Source organism: Glandiceps talaboti, chromosome 18 (assembly GCF_964340395.1).
Source record: "Glandiceps talaboti chromosome 18, keGlaTala1.1, whole genome shotgun sequence".
In the NCBI taxonomy this organism is placed as follows: Eukaryota; Metazoa; Hemichordata; class Enteropneusta; family Spengelidae; genus Glandiceps; species Glandiceps talaboti.
This window is the reverse complement of record NC_135566.1, coordinates 719,591-739,464: the sequence shown is the minus strand read 5'-3', so window position 1 is coordinate 739,464 and position 19,874 is coordinate 719,591. Positions and strand designations below refer to the sequence as shown.

The following is a 19,874-nucleotide window of genomic DNA, read 5'->3' as shown; positions in this document are numbered from 1 at the left end:
GGTGAGGGTAAAATATAAATTAATGATACCCTGATTAATTATTATAGTTCCGCACTAACAAACCTTATTAAATCATACCCAGCCAAGTTATTGTCAACCCTGGTTGTTCTACATCACTAGTTTTGCAGTGCTCAAAATATAGGGTAAAACTATTCCAAATTTCCATTATTATTTATTATTCCCCAATTTTTCATAAATTATGCTTGAGGAGATATAATTATAGTCCCAATATTTGTCTTTATTTTGTCATGGAAAATATGAGTGGCCTAAGGGGCCTTGTCACTACGAGTCACTAGATGAGTAGTGACGAAACCTTTCCAGCTTATACACATGAAAACATGATTTATGAAAATAAGGAAAAATAATGGAGATTTGGAATTTTGGACTCATATTTTGAGCATCACATGACAATGACAAAAACATAAATTGTCATGAAGTAGAGCGCCAGGGTATAAAAATGGTCAAGAATTTTTGATCAAACTTGGTAAATGTGGGTTGTGTGTGGTATATAATATCATATAAAGGGCTAACCTTCTTAGAACATCAAGTTTATCAGGATCCAACTCAAGAAGTTTTCTTTCATTGAATATTTTATCTATAACTGGACCTAGAGTTTCATGTAAATAAGGCATCCCGATGACTTTCATGAACTGATCTACAGATTTGGTTGCCAAGGTGTTGCCACGGAAAAGAGTGTTGGTATCTTCTGCAAAGTAAACATATCATTTGAATTATAATGAATAATAAAATTACATTCTGCAAAAGTTTATCCAAGTTTTAGAAAAGATTAATAATTCAATAAGTTAGTCTTGTACTTCATAATTTCTTAATATCACATATTATACAGTTCTAAAATGATCCTAATTTTTAGACATTCAAAATTTGAAATAAAGTAAATTACATTTATCTCATCTTTGCCAAACTATCAAGTGGAATGATCTAATCCTGTGTGTGCCAAACTATCAAGTGGAATGATCTAATCCTGTGTTAAAGTTTAATTAATAAACACATTAGGGAAAATAAAGTCAATTTTGAATCATCATTGCTGTAGCAATTAAAACAACCACAAAATCTCTTACATTTTTGGTTTGAATGTGTGTGACTTGGTTTTTAGTCTTGTATAAATAGCCTTGTTTGAAATGTCTTTAAAACCTATATTTTTGGTTTGAATGCATACAACTTGGCTTTAGTGTGATATCCTTCTTTGCAATGTCTTATGACTCAGTGCCTGTACACAGAATATCTCACTAATATCATCTATTTGATATAGTAAATGGTGCGCTTCATGCACAGAAGAGACATACTGTCAGTTCTTAACAAGATGAGAATTTCAGACATGTCTGTCCATCGTCAGTCTACTAATCAAGTGCAATCTGGTAGTGTTCATTGTATCTTGTTAGGTATGCTACATTGGTTTAATCAATCTCTTTACAACAATGGCTGATAGGATGAGACAGTTAAAGTAAGCATTCACTTATATTACATCAGGATATTGGTGAAAACAAGGAGATTCCCACTCTTATCTTGATAAGTATAACCCTTCAAATGTCACAATATAGACAGATTTAATCTTATTTTAATTCATTTTACCAATTCCAAAACCTTGTAGCAGACTTTCATTATCTTTTATATCAACTTTTTTTTTACCATTATTAATGGTATAAACAGTAATAAAAGCATATTGGAGATTGGATGTGGTAAATCGTGTCGTTTATAGAAAAAAAACACCTCTAGAAATGGAATTAATACAAATCCACCTTCAGATGTACTATATCTGAGACCAAGATGCTTCTTAGAACACCATAAACCAAACACTGGAGTAAAATGTACATATACCCAGTATCAGACCTTTGACCAAAATATCGTTATTTGGCTCCAGTACTAATACATATACATGGTGAAAGTATTTTGGTTTGGACCATGTCAAAGACTGAGACTCATAGCATTATCTCCATAAAAGTAGGACAAGGTGAGATTATAAGTATTTCTATTCATTCAAGTAAAAATACTTCCATAAACCTCGATTGAATTATTCTAGTATGTCAAGAATGTTAATATCGATACATGCCTGCTAATGACATTACGATTGTTTTCTGGCATTGTTAGAACAGTTGATTTGTTAGTAGGGAATTCCTCAACATTTCTTGTATAAATATGATAAATTACTTCATCAGATTCTATATAAGTTATATTTTAAATACCAGGTTTAAGTGTTAGTTGAGTATATAAGGCTTCAGTAAGTACATAAGTAGGATACTGTGAGTACATTTTGAATATGCAGCTAAATTTTGGCCTAAAAATATAAACTCAGCTTGTGTCCCTTTAATATATAATGATTTATTTTGAAAGCCAGCTCATCTTACACTAAAAAAAACTGCACAAAGCACAAAAAGACTCATTACAGGACATAGTTGAAAACAATCCATCAAAAATATTTTCCAAAATTTACTGTTTAAAAGCACAAAATCAGATAATGATGCTCAGTAATTAAAATATTTTCATTCTCTTTGAGTCTAAAATTAAATTTTGAGTGTAGAGTGCGCTGTTTGCTCTCGAATGTCATGATATAACTATGGACAAATGTGTTAGAAATACTCATATGTCTCCTTAAGCCAAGCAATATTCTACATACATTGTTGTATGCAACAGGAACATCATTGTAACATTTTTCATATATACTCTCCAAATATGAGAACAGTACATGGACAAACAATATGCTTGAAATAGGCTACATTTAACAGTATGTGAACAATTCCAAAAATTACAGATAAGTGAGTTGGCCTTGGCATAAAATGATCTCATTTGATGTCTGATATCGTCATTGTCATCACCCTCAGAATTCAAAATAACACCTAAATACGAATGCCTATTTACAAATGATAGCACGGTGTTGTTGAGCTTCGAATTCACCTGGGGAATATTCAAAATATTAAATCTAGGTGGCATAACAGACAGGCATTTAGTCTTCTTGGGCTTGCAAATAATATCATCCTCCATGGCATATTTACAACATCTTTTTACAAGACTATTAAGACACTTAACAGACGGCCATATGAAAACAATATCATCAGCATACAGGAGATGGTTGATACATTTACCTCCAAGGTGACAGCCAATCTTAAATATCATAAATCACAATATTTATTAAGATGTAGCCTTCGATCAATACAGAATTTTTTTTTACTTCATGTGTGAACATTTATGTCATTCCAATTTCAAATTTGACATCTAAAATGACACCCTCCAAATTATCACTGCAATCTGCCCTGTGGTCTTTGACTGTATAGCCACACATTGTCAATTTGTATACTAAAAGTGATTTATAGGCCCCAAGCATTTTTTGTATTTTTATAGATTTCAATCTTTTGAAAAAAAATAGCATTTTTTGGCATGCTGCCTATGGTGTGATCAATGAACAATTAATGTCTATTCTTGATGCAATATCTCTAGACAATCTGTCCAGTGGTCTTTGAGGTAAACATACCCACACACACACTTATGTTGTATTATCATTGCAATCTGTCCAGTAGTATTTGACGTAAGACATATACCCACACACACACACACACACACACACACTTTAATATGTTGTATATCATTGCAATCTGTCCAGTAGTATTTGACGTAAGACATACCCACACACACACACACACACACACACACACACACACACACTTTAATATGTTGTATATCATTGCAATCTGTCCAGTAGTATTTGACGTAAGACATACACACACACACACACTTTAATATGTTGTATATCATTGCAATCTGTCCAGTAGTATTTGACGTAAGACATACCCACAAACACACACACACACACACACACTTTAATATGTTGTATATCATTGCAATCTGTCCAGTAGTATTTGATGTAAGACATACCCACACACACACACACAAACACACACACTTTAATATGTTGTATATCATTGCAATCTGTCCAGTAGTATTTGAAGTAAGACATACCCACACACACACACACACACACATACACACACACACACACACACACACACACACACACACACACACACACACACACACACACACACACACACACACACACTTTAATATGTTGTATATCACTGCAATCTGTCCAGTGGTATTTGACGTAAGAAATATCCACACACACTTGTGTTGTATATACAGAGTAAAATACACTGTCGAGTCATTTGTGATCAGGGTTCATGATATCAATTGTCAACACACAGACTTGTCTTATCTTTCTGCCTCAATGATTACTTATAAGTGCTAAACGATGTATAAACTAAGTGAGAAAGAGAGAGAAGAAACTTACTTGCTCGGATAACTTCTTGAGTAATAAGAACATCTAGAAAGGGTAGCACCATTCCTTGTCCTAGAAATATTTTAACTAAAGTTGTAGCTACTTCTATCTTATCTAATGTCATCACTTCTTCCAGCATGTTAAGTGGTGTTGAACCTTCAGGCTGAAAAAAATACACTCTTTGATTTAATTTGAAAATAGCAATTTCATACGTTTACATCATTGGTATGAATGATACACACTAACTCATATCATCACTTTGAGTCTGGGTTTAATCACATGAAAACAAGGAGTCAAACTACTCAACACGTAAGAATCAATATTTCATATATTCATTAATATTTATATGAAAAATGAAAATTTTAATATAACACATTATTCAATATCAACACATGAATATAATGATTGAAGAAACTGTCAGAGAGACTACAACCAAAAGTGGTTTCTTCATTTATCAAGGTTTCTTTAAATTCCGACATGAAAAAAATAAGTCAAAATCATAAAGATGTGTCAATATTTCATACATTTATGAATATATGTTTATAAAATAGATACCACCTATTAATTAATCAAGTAAACAGATAATGGATTGTAGATTCTATTAAAAATTTGAGAGAAGACTACTCCCGCATGAAAGTCGCAAGTTTGCTACACATTTGCACAAGTTTGTAACAAGCTTGTAGACAGCTTGTAAGGTCTAGTTGAAGATTGCACCTGCAAGCTTGCAAACAAGGCAGCAAAGTTACTGTCTCAGCTACAAGCTGGTGACATACTTGCAAAACCCAGCAAGCTTGCAGACTTTGAGGCAAATAAAAATTTCAGAAAATTCCTCTCAGCTGTGCAAGCTTGTCACATGCTTACAGTACAGCATTAATGATTCACAGTGGTACAAGCAAAAAATGGCTCCTTCCTTTTTTGTTGTGCATAGTATAAACAACTTTGTAACCACCCCACCACCACCACCACCACCACCACCACCACCACCACCACCACCACCACCACCAACAACAACAACACCACCATCTCAGTGCTCAGGTCAAGGTGTAATTGTCCACCATCACAGTATTCCTAATTACAATTAATATGTTGACTACTAAATATTTAAACAACGACAGCAGCCATTACTCTTAATAATTTGGTGAATGACTAATCCATATATTCTACAAATCCATTATTCATTTCTGATCATATTCTTAAACAGCTGAAAATTACAACACAATGAATTATTGATAAAAAAGACTATATGTCAGTTTATATTACTACTTATTGAGATTAATATTAAGATCAAAACTCCAAAGGTGTAACAGGAATATTTTTCATAATTTTCTTCATATTATCAACTTATCAATTTTGTTATATTCATTGAAACATGCATAATCACCGTCTAGCTATAAATACTATAAAATGTTGTTGATAATTGTCTACATATACACCACAAGGCAATGAGCATAAAGTATGAGTAATGAGGTATTTCAGCTAATCAGAGTGATTGAATTGTTTACACATGGACATCAAGCCAGTGTACATGGTATAACCAACAACTACTAAGGAGGTAAATCAGCTACTCAGAATATTAAAAAGATTTGGTGAATTTGAAATTGGGCAAATATCAACAAAAAGTGGTGAAAATATATATTAAAGAGTTACTGGAGCAGATTGCTCTACGTAGGTCATGCTAATTATGACTTTTATTGTGAACTTTTTCTTTTCAATTACGTGTTCTTTCAGATACTATAACAGACTGAAAGTGAGATTATAGAGACAATAATGTGACAAATCAAGAACTAGAAATTATATTGAGACAAATCAAGAACTTAGACATATCAGCTGTTCTTGTACTAAATTAGGAACAATATAAACACAGATGAGATTGACTCTTTGTCCGACTAGTTTGTTATATCATCTACACACTGAATGAAGTGGCCAACAGAGACATACAATAACCAACAAACCATATTCAGTGTTAAAAGTTACCTTTTTGTAATTTCAGCAGTAAATCAGTACAAAACTATTATTATAAATATATGAAATAATTTAATATCCATAATATAATGTATAAGTCGATATGTAATACATTTGACTAGCAAGCTGATGAATATTTTTGATGCAAAGAAAAACACATGAAGAGAAAATGGCAAAGATATACTGACCTGTGCTTGTGACACGGACTCCACAAGTAAATCTATGAGTGGTTGGTAGTACTGTGAGGGGAGGATTCTTTCTTCAGAACATCTGACCTTTAACCTTAGTGACCCCAGGTCTGGTCTGCCATAGAAATCAAAGACAAACAAAGGAATACTACATTAATTTATTCTTGAAAATCCCATGTAAATACCAATAAAACAATTAACACTATGATGTACTTTTATGTTTGCACTGTAATTTACTTTCAAAGTTCATAAACTAATTTCACTTTTTTCTTCTCATTTTACTCATTTTGTAACACAGTCAGTCAATGTCCATCAGGTGGGCCAAGCTTTTATTCTAATAGTGAAAGGTTGAATGTCTATAAAATAATGATATAGAATGGGTGTTATTTAGGGTAATATCAGATAACACCACATATGCAAATCAAATCAAGCACCTGACACAAGACATGCAAATAAAGCATCAACTAATACCATACATGCACAGTTAGCCTAACTGACAACAGATATGTAAATGATGCACCAACTGACAACAGACATGTAAATGAAGCACCAACTGACAACAGATATGTAAATGAAGCACCAACTGACAACAGATATGTAAATGAAGCACCAACTGCTACCATACATGCACAGTTAGCCCAAATGACAACAGAACTGACCACCATCCACACTTCCATTAAATGGCCTAACTAACCAATTTCTCATTTTTTTTTTATAGAAAAGATGTGCTGTCAGTACATTCACCAAAAATAAATATACATTCTGGGTTTGAAAAAATCCATGATGCATTTATGACAGTGCCAATTACAATTTCATTCCCCATTTAAAATTCTGTCGTTTTGCTTTATGCTAAATTTCTACTAAAACTTTACTTTACAATATCTAATATAATTTACATGGGAACATTGCAGAGGAGGATGGTGTAATGAAAAACTGAAATGAGGACACACAAACTGACTATAGATGATATTACGTCCCAGAGGAAAGGGCATCTTTTATGTGTCAGTTAATTTGTACTAGTCAGTTCTTGAAATGTCAATTTCATATGTCAGTTCATGCATATTTAATTAATTTACTGACGATATAATTCAGACTTCCTTGCTGAGCAACTTTCTTTGTTACTCAATGCAATGATTAGATCCAACTCAAAAGTCCCGAGATAAAAATACTTTGATATGTGTTTACACATTGCCATAGCAACATATGTATGTTTCTTTAATTGGATGTGGTGAAGTACCTATGAGTGTCAGAAAAATGATCACATACATAAAATAACAAGATTACATTTGTGTACCATAATTCCTTTTATTCTCAGTTTGATATCAACACGGTTGAATCCGTCACTCTGTCTAACGACCTTTGTCAGTGGTGTGCTTCAGGCGAAAACAATTATATTTTTTAGTAGCTGTTTCCAATGACTTTTATCATTGGTGTGTTTCAAGGGGAATTAATTTCTTTTTACTAACAACCATTGTCATTGGTGTGTTCAGGTGGAAACATTTTCCTTTGGAAGTTTTTTCTAACAACCATTGTGTTATATCTCCATGCAATTATAGTGCATCCATAGTCACTTTGAAATGATAATGTTGTCTTCATTTTCATATTAAATATGCATACACAGAAAAGACTTCGTAAGATATATAATTTATTTCATTTATAGATAAATATTTCTCAATGAAGTCTTTTCTTCATCTATACCTCTAACATTGAGATAACATAATTCTCAGTTTGTATGCTATGAGACTTACAACTGTTATAGATCATAACTACTTTGCATAATTTTGATTTAATTATTTGCTTGAACAATTTTCCCCACTTGGAGGCAAATGACAGTGATCAGAGGCATTTTAGAACCAGAGATGAACTGAAAATGCTCCTGTATATCTTTGTATGATCCGTAGATGTACAATGTAGCAAGTTTCATTGAGTTTGGTGCAGACGTTGCGCATGTATAGCCCATTTATAAAATCATTAATTATGCAAATTAGCATTAATTATGCATTTTAGAAAAAGGAGTTATAAGTATGTTAAATCCATCCTATTTTACAGAGATTCCCAAAACAAAATCATATAACAAAGTATGAAAATCTATGCATTTCAAAGTTTTTATCTGACCCCACCCCTATGTTTGTTTCAGGGCTCCCTAAGCTCTAGCAAAAAACACTGTTTTTTACTAAAAGTATATAACTTTTGATTAAAAATGTTTGTAAAATAGAAATACCCATCATCCTCTTCTTCAACTTGTCTTGGTTTGAGTCGTATCCATTTATCGTACGTCTTATTTGGTTCTAAATCTGATGGACGTAGTTCAATACGTCCCATATAGTCATTGTTACCCAGCCTATCCCAGTCCCATACAGTCACGTAAATCACCGCATCTTTTAAACTTTCTGTGATTTCAAATTCAAAAGTCTCATACCACCTCGGAAAACGTGTTCTTCTAATTGTCTGCAATGGTAAACAAATGAAACATTGTTGATATTGATATGATGAAGTACTAATAATTATCAATATATTAATGTAATTATTAAAAGTGGCAATTTCGTCTGAGTTTAAATGCACTGAAACCTAATAGTCTAGTTTGCTGTTTATTTTAAAGGAAAAATTCAGTCAGACTTATTTGTACCTTTATGGTACACTTATAAAGATTAGTGCTACCATCTTTAATAAAAGAAACGTTCAGTCAGACTTGGATATATTTCTGTCTTTTATAGTACACATGTATTGATGACTACTATCAGCTTATGAATGATTTTGGGTGATAAAACAAATCTACTCAATTTTGAAATCTTGCACATAAGCCCTAACTGAACTTAAGTCTTAACCTGCTATAAGCCATTCTAGGGATTTCCTGCAAGGGTTTATGGGAAACCTATGTTGATGACATTATCTTTACTCTATATCCAATGAAGAAATGTAGTTTTCTTTATAACAGATGCAATAAATATTCTATTCTACTCTATTCTATTCTATCCTATTCTATTCTATTCTATTCTATTCTATTCCGTTCCATATCTCTTTGTCTTATCAAATACAGACTGTAATGTATGGCATGCACTGGTATCTCATTTCTTTCCAAATTGAATAACTTTACTGAGGTTGAGTAGCACTATACATTCTAGGAAACAGCCATCTGTCTGTGAAAAACTTCCACTAACAGGGATTATAGTCATAAACCTCAACTAGCCATTTACTTCTTCAGGGATATTTCTTGGGCAATTGCTGATATGCAAATTCGGTGGAAAATTTGCCTAAATGGTCTGTCTGACTTTAAAGTACAGAGATTAAAGCTATGGAATTTGGTATCTTTAGGCAAGGTGATGTCATTCTACATACATAAAGATGATCTGGTCATAAATATGGAGATTTAATGAATAACTACGGAGAATTGTCTGGAAACATTTTATAAACTAGCGCCTATGGCATACCATTGATTGTAGTCAATTTAATCAACTGTCCATAAAGAATAAATTATCCACTGCTAGATTGTAGTTGTAGTGTTCCTTCTGGTTGATACAGGCTCCTATAATGACAGTGGAATTTTTATTTTCTCGGTCAGAAATCCATCATTCACTTTTATCTAGCTCAAAACATTTCAGCCTTGCAGTTGCTATGGAAATGTCATTGTTGCTAGGGTTTTGTCTCATTGTTGGGAGAGCTAATTTTGTTGTCCATTATACCCAGCCTATACATGTTTTACTTTGAGATATCTGAATAGTACAGTTGCTATGGGTGTTGTCATTGTTGCTAGGCAATTGTATCATGCTATTATAGGAGAGCTAATTTCATCGCTCATTCATAGTCGTATGTTTTACCTTACAATAGATCTCCATAATGCAGTTGCTATGGGTGTTGTCATTGTTGCTAGGAAATTGTGTAATGTATTTGGAGAGTTTATGAATTGATCTGTAACTTTTACCTGGGTAGTTTTATTGACTCCATTGTATGTCAACTTGGCAAATGGATCTGATGTTCCAGTCTTGTCTTTAGCAGCAAGATCCCTGTCAAAGAAATTGATATTCAAGTGAGTTGAATGAATTAGATACTGTACATATGTTATATCAACAGCTTCGCATTGTAACATGGATAATGAAATGAAATCAACTGATCTGCAGATAATACAAAATCACTTTCAAGTTCATGTTACATACTTTCTGTATCCATCCCAAACATGATGTTGGATGTACATGTGTTGTAGGGAGGAAAGATGGCTTAAAGTTCATGACTTTGAATTGCTTGTTTGTATAAAAGCTGGGCAGCTGAACAAAGTGAATATAGTTTAACTTTTAAATCTTTATCACATTATGAGAGTTTTAGGAAATTAAAAGCACTGCAGCTCATTCTAAAAAGTACATTGATGGACACTACCACACAGTAAAGCTAAATACAGTATTCCCAATGTTTAAGGACTGCAGTCGGAAAGTGATTGTTGAAATGTACAATTACAAGAACACTATTACCTTGCCTCAATGATTTGGCACCTAATGGTTTTCTGATTATTCTTGACTACCAGTGTAAGGTTGATATGAACTTCACCTTGAACTTCTGTGTCTCTGTTTACTTTTCGTAGTTTGAACCATCTCTCTATTCCAGCTGTTAATGAAGAAAACTTTTCAGTGCTAATTACAAATAGAAATAATCAATAGAAACTTTTCCAATAGGGATCTGGGCAGGGTGTGAGCTTTCCAATAGGGGTCTGGGCAGAGTGTGGACTTTCCAATAGGGGTCTGGGCAGAGTGTGGACTTTCCAATAGGGGTCTGGGCAGAGTGTGGACTTTCCAATAGGGGTCTGGGCAGGGTGTGAGCTTTCCAATAGGGGTCTGGGCAGGGTGTGAGCTTTCCAATAGGGGTCTGGGCAGGGTGTGAACTTTCCAATACGGGTCTGGGCAGAGTGTGGACTTTCCAATAAGGGTCTGGGCAGGGTGTGAGCTTTCCAATAGGGGTCTGGGCAGAGTGTGGACTTTCCAATAAGGGTCTGGGCAGGGTGTGAGCTTTCCAATAGGGGTCTGGGCAGAGTGTGGACTTTCCAATAAGGGTCTGGGCAGGGTGTGAGCTTTCCAATAGGGGTCTGGGCAGAGTGTGGACTTTCCAATAGGGGTCTGGGCAGGGTGTGAGCCTTCCAATAGGGGTCTGGGCAGAGTGTGGACTTTCCAATAGGGATCTGGGCAGGGTGTGAGCCTTCCAATAGGGGTCTGGGCAGAGTGTGGACTTTCCAATAGGGGTCTGGGCAGAGTGTGGACTTTCCAATAGGGGTCTGGGCAGAGTGTGGACTTTCCAATAGGGATCTGGGCAGGGTGTGAGCTTTCCAATAGGGGTCTGGGCAGGGTGTGAGCTTTCCAATAGGGGTGTGGGCAGAGTGTGGGCATTCCAATAAAGGTCTGGGCAATGTCTAGGTGGTGATAGAGGGACTGTGGTCTGGGTAACCAAGAATATATTATTTGTGGAAAAGATTTTCATAACTATTATGGATTGACATATCCAACAATGATACCATGATACCACATTTCCCATAACATTAATGCATCATTTAAGCTTACAAGTTCCCTTTGTCAATATTCATGACTGAGTTAGTAGGCTCTGTCTCTATAGTAAAGTGTAAACCTCCAAACATTGGATCTAGGACACAGATACACACTAACTGACGTGACATACAAGGGTTATAGACACCATAAATAAAAGCTATAATGTGTGCAATAATCATATACTTATCACTGGAGCCATATAAATCACAAAATGACATGTTTGCAAAGATGGTATTCCTTTTAATACTGACATCAAAGATAATGTTATTTTGACCTACATGATTTCTACATATACCATATATTTATCTCAATGTCTTAGGTCAATTTAAGATGTTGACAGTAATAATCTAAGAATAGTATATGTCTAAATGAGGAATGTAAAGTAGGACAATCAATATATGTTATTATCTCTTGTCATTGAATGAAGAATTTGCTTTATTACGATATAGATCTTTAAATCGACTTTAAAACCAAAATTACAAGTTTATCAATATTGTCTCTACTAGTTTCATTTCTCTGTTAGGCCATGCAAAATATTTTTTATGTGTTCTTGATTGCCTTGCAGAAATAGGTAGGATATTGGTATAAATGAATTTTTCTAATTTTCTAGTTTTGGAGTTATGACATCTTTGTTTGTGTACATGTTCTATTTTGCAAAATTGAATTTCCTTTAAATCATTAATTTGAAAAGTGGTACATATCAGAGTCCAGGAAGCAATGAAATACTATTTCTAGATAGAAGCTAGTCATTTGGAATTGAAGAAACTATGCAGTTACAATGCCATGTAGTTTATATTTGATCCTCGCATCAAGTATCATATATCTAATGTCTATTGATAAATATATGCAGTTTACAAAAGATTACATGTTAGCTCGATATGTTACATGTAGTTTACATGAAAATATGTCAATTTTCAGACACAGCCGTCAACAAGGTTTTACCAAGCTTGTCAAACTGTATAACATATGGTATATCAACTCTACCGGGTACCCTATGTTTGTTGATCTATCAGATTAGAAAATTGTACATAGCACTGAAATAATCACAGCCCAAGAAAGTGTACATAACAATGAAATAGTGACATACTATAATTTCAGAAATACTTATATTTATGAGTTAAAGGCTAGGGTTACATTGTAACCCACATAGAAATTTCAAAGATCTCTCCTTCCAAAACAAAATGGAGATGGCTTGAAGTGAATCTTAATATCACAAGTGACATCCTACTTCAGTAACATTCTGTTTTTCCTGGTATTAAACCTTTGAAATTACTGCTATCCCCGCAAAACAAGAGCCAGTCGGAATATCAAACACATGTCCATATACTCTAAGCCATTTTGTTTGTCTACTACCCCAGCAGACTTTCCTTTTTTCATGCTGTCTATTAACCTTTGTTGCTAGGGCATCAAAGTAAAATGTCCCTGTATCCCTCAGTGTTGCCAAAGTAACACACTAAAATGTCCCTGCATCCCTTGTTGCTATGGTAACACTAATAGGTGTGAACCACATCATCACGTACTTTTGTGAAAAAAGCTTGTTTGGGCAGGATGTAGACCATTATAGACTTTCATTTTACATAGTATAGATTAGGACAACATTGTTTTCATTCCCTTATTCTACACTAATAATTTCCTCAGTAATTTCCGCTATCAATTTTTCCCAGTCTGAAGGTTTGGTTTTAGTAGAATTGTAGACTTATTTTGTAGTTCAAAACCTATCACTAACACTTCTTTGTTGAAGGAAGACAGCAATGCATAATAGAAATAAAGTCTGGTCCACAAACACCAATGAGGTACTTTGTTTCATTTCAAGTTCAAATACTCATTATATAATTTGTGGTTTTAAAACTTATCATTGAGAGCACTTTGTTGAAACATCAATGCTTGACTAGAAACAAAAGCCCAACCTATAAGACACCAATACTGTATTTTGCCAGAATTTGACTCTAACTACTCAATGTACATGTAAGTATTACTTTGTTGAATAAAACCTTAATTTATAGCAATTTGTTGCAATGCACATATTTTGTGTATTATTGTTTGCAGAAAATAAGGAACATTTTAAAATAATGTTACATAGCCTGAAAAAATATATGACATTGAAGATCATGATCACAATATTAGGAAATTATGTCAATGTATTTCTGAAACCAGTGGCAATGTGCTTTTAGACCAGCTATGTCAACACATTTCTAGACTTTTTCTTGTATATATTAAACATACATTAAATATATACCACAGAAGTTATATTTAAGAGTTGGAAAACATTTGACAAGTGAAAATCTGAAGGAGAAATTTAGGGGGAAAAATGAAAGCTTTCAGAAATGTATGATTCACATTATGAGATACATAGCTAATTAAGAATTTAATGTACAGATTTCCATTTTCTTGACATGATCTTACAATGAAACACGAATTTGATAAATGTATAGTTATAGTCAATTACAAGGAGTGAACATTTATAACAATGTGGGCATACAATACTATACACTCAGTCAATTGTGTTGAAAAGCACAATATAATGCAATAAAGTATTAATCATAGTAATCCTACAATGTTAATGTAATAACGCAATAAAGTATTAATTGTAGTAATCCTACCTCGGGGATTATTATCCAGTAGTTCCTTATCTAGGGACACTTTTCCAATGATGTCATCAACACTGAAAGGAAAATCATTCCAAAAAATGAAATATTTTGGACAATGTAAACTTGTGGGCTGTTGTAAACCTGTACTATGTATGACTAACAGTAAGTCTATACATTGCATTTCTAAAGATGCCAAGCTATACTAATGCACACCCTTCAGACTACAGACAATTTGACTAATCTTCATAACTACTCTTAAAGCATTGTTACCATGGAAACAAACATTGAACAAAATACTCTGCATTCATCTTTTATACCTGCTAGGTGTAGCGAAGCAAAATAAATTATTTGGCTCAAATTACAATCCTCTCCAAAATATATCTATTTAAATTTGTTAGTTTTTGGGTATATCTATATTTTGTGTTATTTTGTATAAATTTCTGATTTATGTGTGATATATTTTGTTCAAGCATTAAAATACCTTATGGTACAAAAAAAGTTATTTTCTGATTTTCATTCAATATCGGAGATATCTTTCTTCAGAGTCTATTTATTTGATAAGTAACCTTTATAGATGAGACTTGCAAGAATAGTCTAAGTTTAGGGTTAGCAGTGAAAATCTATGTAAAATCAGGTAATTGGAATAGTGCAATTTTTGTATTTGGCCTTATGACATCACCATGCATGATAGATGCCTTGTAGTCCAGTTAGTCCTATATACGTTACATTATCATCTCCACTGTATAGTCAAATGGATTTTTCTAGCACAGAATTCCATTTTACCACCACCACCACCACCAACAGCAGCAGTTTATGCTATTGGATGGTTGATATACACATGATGGTGTTATTGCGTCATTCAGTGCTTCACTTACATTCAAATTGGAGGTTGAGTTTTTAGTGAAAGGAACAAAGTACATTGTAACAATTACAACCACCTGTCAATGTGTGATATATTACTACTGACATGCACTGTTCATCCCTTCCCCAGCAGGAGATTTAGCTATATTTTCAATAGACTATATGTTAGAAAGAGATCATAGAGAATGATTACATAATATAGTAACTGGACTAGATGCTTTGTGAAAGCTGGTAAAATTACCCACCATTTCACACTCGTATTATCAGGCTTTCATATCTCTTACAAGATATATCACACATAAAATAAATACAAAATATATCACAAAATATATCACACATAAAATAAATACAAAATATATCACACATAAAATAAATACAAATTATATCACACATAAAATAAATACAAAATATATCACACATAAAATAAATACTTCAAATGAAAGCTTATGTTAAACAACTGAGCAGATTTTTTTGGAATGTTGGTACTGTTATATATAGAGTTACTTATTTGTTACATTTTTGAAGGAGGGTACCAATCACAATGCCATGTAAGGAAATATGTAAATATTGTTATACCATATGTGGAAATGTCAAAATGTCAAACCACATAAAGTAACAACAGTACAAACTTGTAAATAGTGGTCAAATTATCTCAATTTGATGAACATATAAATGTTGTTGTTGACTGGATGAATACAGATTCAGTTCAACTTTGTGAATAGAATTATAAATTATAGGCTCTGAAGAATGAAGCAAGTAGCTAAAATTACAGGTATAACTAGTCTCAGTGCCCTCAGATGCAAAAATATCAAGGGAAAATATTTGATATACATGTTTTAAATTTAACAAATACCTAGTAAAATGCGATAAAAAAAACAAGATTTTAATAATTAATGTACAATTTGGATTACCTTAATGTATCTTCATCATATACATACACTGATAAATTATGAAAACCACTTGGTAGGTGTAAAGTATATTCTTCTCCCCAAAATGGTTCCAAAGTTTTCCAAACTGTGGCGGTCCTAAAAAGCAAAAGAAAAGAAAAATGGAATTACATATGAACGTCAGATCTGGTTAAAATATTGAATATCAATGATTATATTTATTTTGCAGTAAAACACTCAAGTAGCGAAAATGTTATACAGGCATTTATTATTGGCATAATACTTTGACATTTTTGTGGCCTACATGTAAATATACACTGTGTAAATATGAAATCATATTATAAACATTTATCATAACAAAGACTTGGAACTCAAGTAGAATCTATAAAGATTTGGAACTCAAGTACAATCTATGAAGACTTGGAGCTCAAGTATAATTAGATTTGGAAAATTTTGAAGCTGTATAATATAGTTGCTATTTTATACCAGTCCTTAATTTCAACAATTACCAGAAATTTACATTTTTTATTTTTAAATTATTTCTCTCAAATTATACTGTGTTTAGTTATATCTGTACTTTTGCTTTATATTAATATTTAGTTTAAATTTTGAGACTCTAAAATACCTTCAAACCTTGTTTTACTGTTAAAATAATATATTATTGATTTGACCTTCATTTTAATGTTCACATAGGAAATCAATTAGCTATTTTCATTATCAAGTTTTAATGCCTTCTTTGCAATACCACACATTTACACATCCATTAACTGTACTCGGCATTCAGTTCATTAAAACTGACCTATTTGGACTGCTGTGAGTCAATTAATTTGGACACAATATCAATGTGATATCTGATCATAATTGATTATATTCCGACAAAAATTCTGAATAATTACTCAAAGTGGGACAAGCTATGTTTATAAGTTGTTCAACACAGATGAAAATACTTACATAAAACCTTGATGTAAATAAATGTCATTGTTGATGTGTACCATAAATGGTATTAAAAATTATGTTCTGGCATTGTGTACAGTTTAATTATACTAACAGGGCTCAATATTTTAGTATACATAAATTATGTTATTTTAAGTATGCCATCAAACCATTTGTATATTATATGCCTGACCACCTGGTTCGAATTCTGCTAAATACATATAAGAAATGGTTCATTTGTGTATGCCTGTCAGTGACCACCTGGTTTGAATTCTGCTAAAACTTACATGTAAGTAATGGTTAATGTTTTAGTGATTAGATGACAGGTGTACAGGGTTTAATATGCACCAAAAATTACTCCATCCACAAAATATACATACTCAGTGTATATACCTTTAAGAACAAACTGGGCGATGTAGTTTTCAAATGTAGACATTTTCATGGGGTCAGTTCTAGACTTTAGCAATTAGATCAGCTTGTTACCATCCAATTACTTTTCATTTTGACCATTCTTTGAATTTGAAAGGGAGAGTAGCTGAGACACAATGTGATGTGAAAATGACAGGTGATTACTATTAAACACTGAATGGTAAATGTTTACATCACAAATATTAATCTGGTCCAAACTAATTGATACATATGTCACTAGTATGTGATTAGTTTCAAGTACACATTGTCAATGAAGCGTCAATGTGTAATATTTGTATAATATGTGAGATATACTAGTGTAAACTATAGTTCATGTACACTGTGTATTTTCAATAACTACTAATAAAACCTCTCTGTCTGCATTATTTTATGACCTTGTTAGACAGCATATACGCAACATTTTGGTAGCAGATGTTATCATGGTGGAAGACTGGTGAGGAGAGATTGGAACTTAATCCAGTAAAATATCAATTGGAATCCATGGAAATAACTGGGATCGGAGTAAATGAAATTAGGAAGAGAGAAAGGCTATGGTGATGAGAGTGGTGGAGAAGTAGACATCTATCAAACTACATAAATTAGATTATAGCATGATTGACATAGACAGTAGAAGGGACAGTAATGTTAGATTTCCCATAATCTCCTGGCCAAATGATCAACATACAGCCCTACAGGAGATGCACTGGCATATTATATCCAATAATTTAAATCATTTCTTTTATGTATGTATTACAGGAACATCTCTGTCTCTCTTTAGTTATCTGAATTTTAACTAAGTGTCTCTTTATTTTTGTATGTGATTGATTCATCTCTCCCTGTCTCTTTCAGTATTTGTCGATTTGTCTGTTCTACCTGTCTGTATTTGTGTCTGTCTGTCTGTCTGTATGTATGTATGTCTCTCTCTCTCTCTCTCTCTCTCTCTCTCTCTCTTTCTCTCTCTCTCTCCCATTCTTCTCTTTCTTGTACTGACAACATCATTGAAGTATACCTCATTTTGTGAAATATTAAGAAATATATATTCACAATCGCCCAATGAAATGATGTGAATGTACAGATTACTGCATGGTAACCTTAACTGCCACCACAAACTAGTTAACAAAGTGCACACTATGTCATCTATCTGATTAGAATTGACATTAATATAGCATCTGTTCTTTCCCTGTCTAAGCCTAGAAGAGACACCATGATTATAAAGTATCCCACAACAAGCAGATTTCATTACACTGACCAATGGGAATCAAGCAGCCCACAGCACTAAAGGTATTACTACCAGATTATCCCTAATCTCAGTTAGACGTCATTAAGGATTTTCTGATCACACCGATTATAGAGCTTTAATGAAATATCTCATCTCAATTTCTGTAGTTAAATCAGCTTGCTATATTTATGCTCATGTGTAAAATGAAAGATTTAGTATTATAACATGTCTATTCCCAGTGCTCAATACTATGAGTGAAAGTTTGCCTACATTCTATCATGCATATCCATTCTGAACTGTCGATACCAATTACACTATGAGTGTCACAAAGTTTGCTTTCAGTCTTTCCAGATATCCGTTTTGAAGTGACTATAAAAGACAGATATATTCACATTGACCTACGCGTAGCACTCAAGATGAAATAATGTTTATACTTTCTTAGTGGTTGCCATGGTAACATTAGTGTAAAAAGCTTTGCGATGGAATTCCCACATTGATTGGTCTTCTAATATGATTCCGTTCAAATGTTTTCTAAGGCTATCCTAATATCTTAAATATTTATTGTGAAATAATCATGTTGATCCTGTGGCCTGATAACTTAAAATTCTCCTACGAAAAGTGAGCTTTTCGCACTCATTAAAAAATCAAGTTGAAATATACAGCAACAGAGTATACATTGTTGAAAGGGTCAATTACATGTACATTGCATGTATATTAACATGAGTTCATTTTACAAAATCTATACCACACATTCACCAGGCTTTAATAAATATTCAATTCAACTAATTTTTATTCTTCATAGAAGAAAAATTTTGTCAAGCGAATCTGATCAAGGCTCTCTTATCATACAGAGTTTAAGATTGATTGATTTTGGCAGACAGGCCTGAAAAATCTCTCCTTCATATCTGGATGAGATAGGTACATCTACACGGAGGGCTCAATTCAATCTCACTGAAATACACCTCTGTACATCAATCTCTCTGAAATACACCTCTATACATTCAAACTCTCTGACATA

General features: G+C 33.1%; 1 protein-coding gene across 3 annotated transcripts in view; it reads right to left on the bottom strand.

Moving 5' to 3' along the window:
• LOC144449031 (rasGAP-activating-like protein 1) overlaps positions 1–19,874 on the bottom strand; it is a 71,608-nt gene that overhangs the window by 17,711 nt on the left and 34,023 nt on the right. For all 3 annotated transcript variants that reach the window (XM_078139435.1, XM_078139437.1, XM_078139438.1), the window contains exons 3-10: positions 16,321–16,434; positions 14,561–14,622; positions 10,899–11,031; positions 10,358–10,439; positions 8,660–8,886; positions 6,439–6,553; positions 4,301–4,451; positions 532–706 (exon numbers count right to left, since the gene is read on the bottom strand). In XM_078139435.1, the coding sequence (XP_077995561.1) occupies positions 532–706; positions 4,301–4,451; positions 6,439–6,553; positions 8,660–8,886; positions 10,358–10,439; positions 10,899–11,031; positions 14,561–14,622; positions 16,321–16,434 (1,059 nt within the window). The remainder of the gene's footprint in view (positions 1–531; positions 707–4,300; positions 4,452–6,438; positions 6,554–8,659; positions 8,887–10,357; positions 10,440–10,898; positions 11,032–14,560; positions 14,623–16,320; positions 16,435–19,874) is intronic.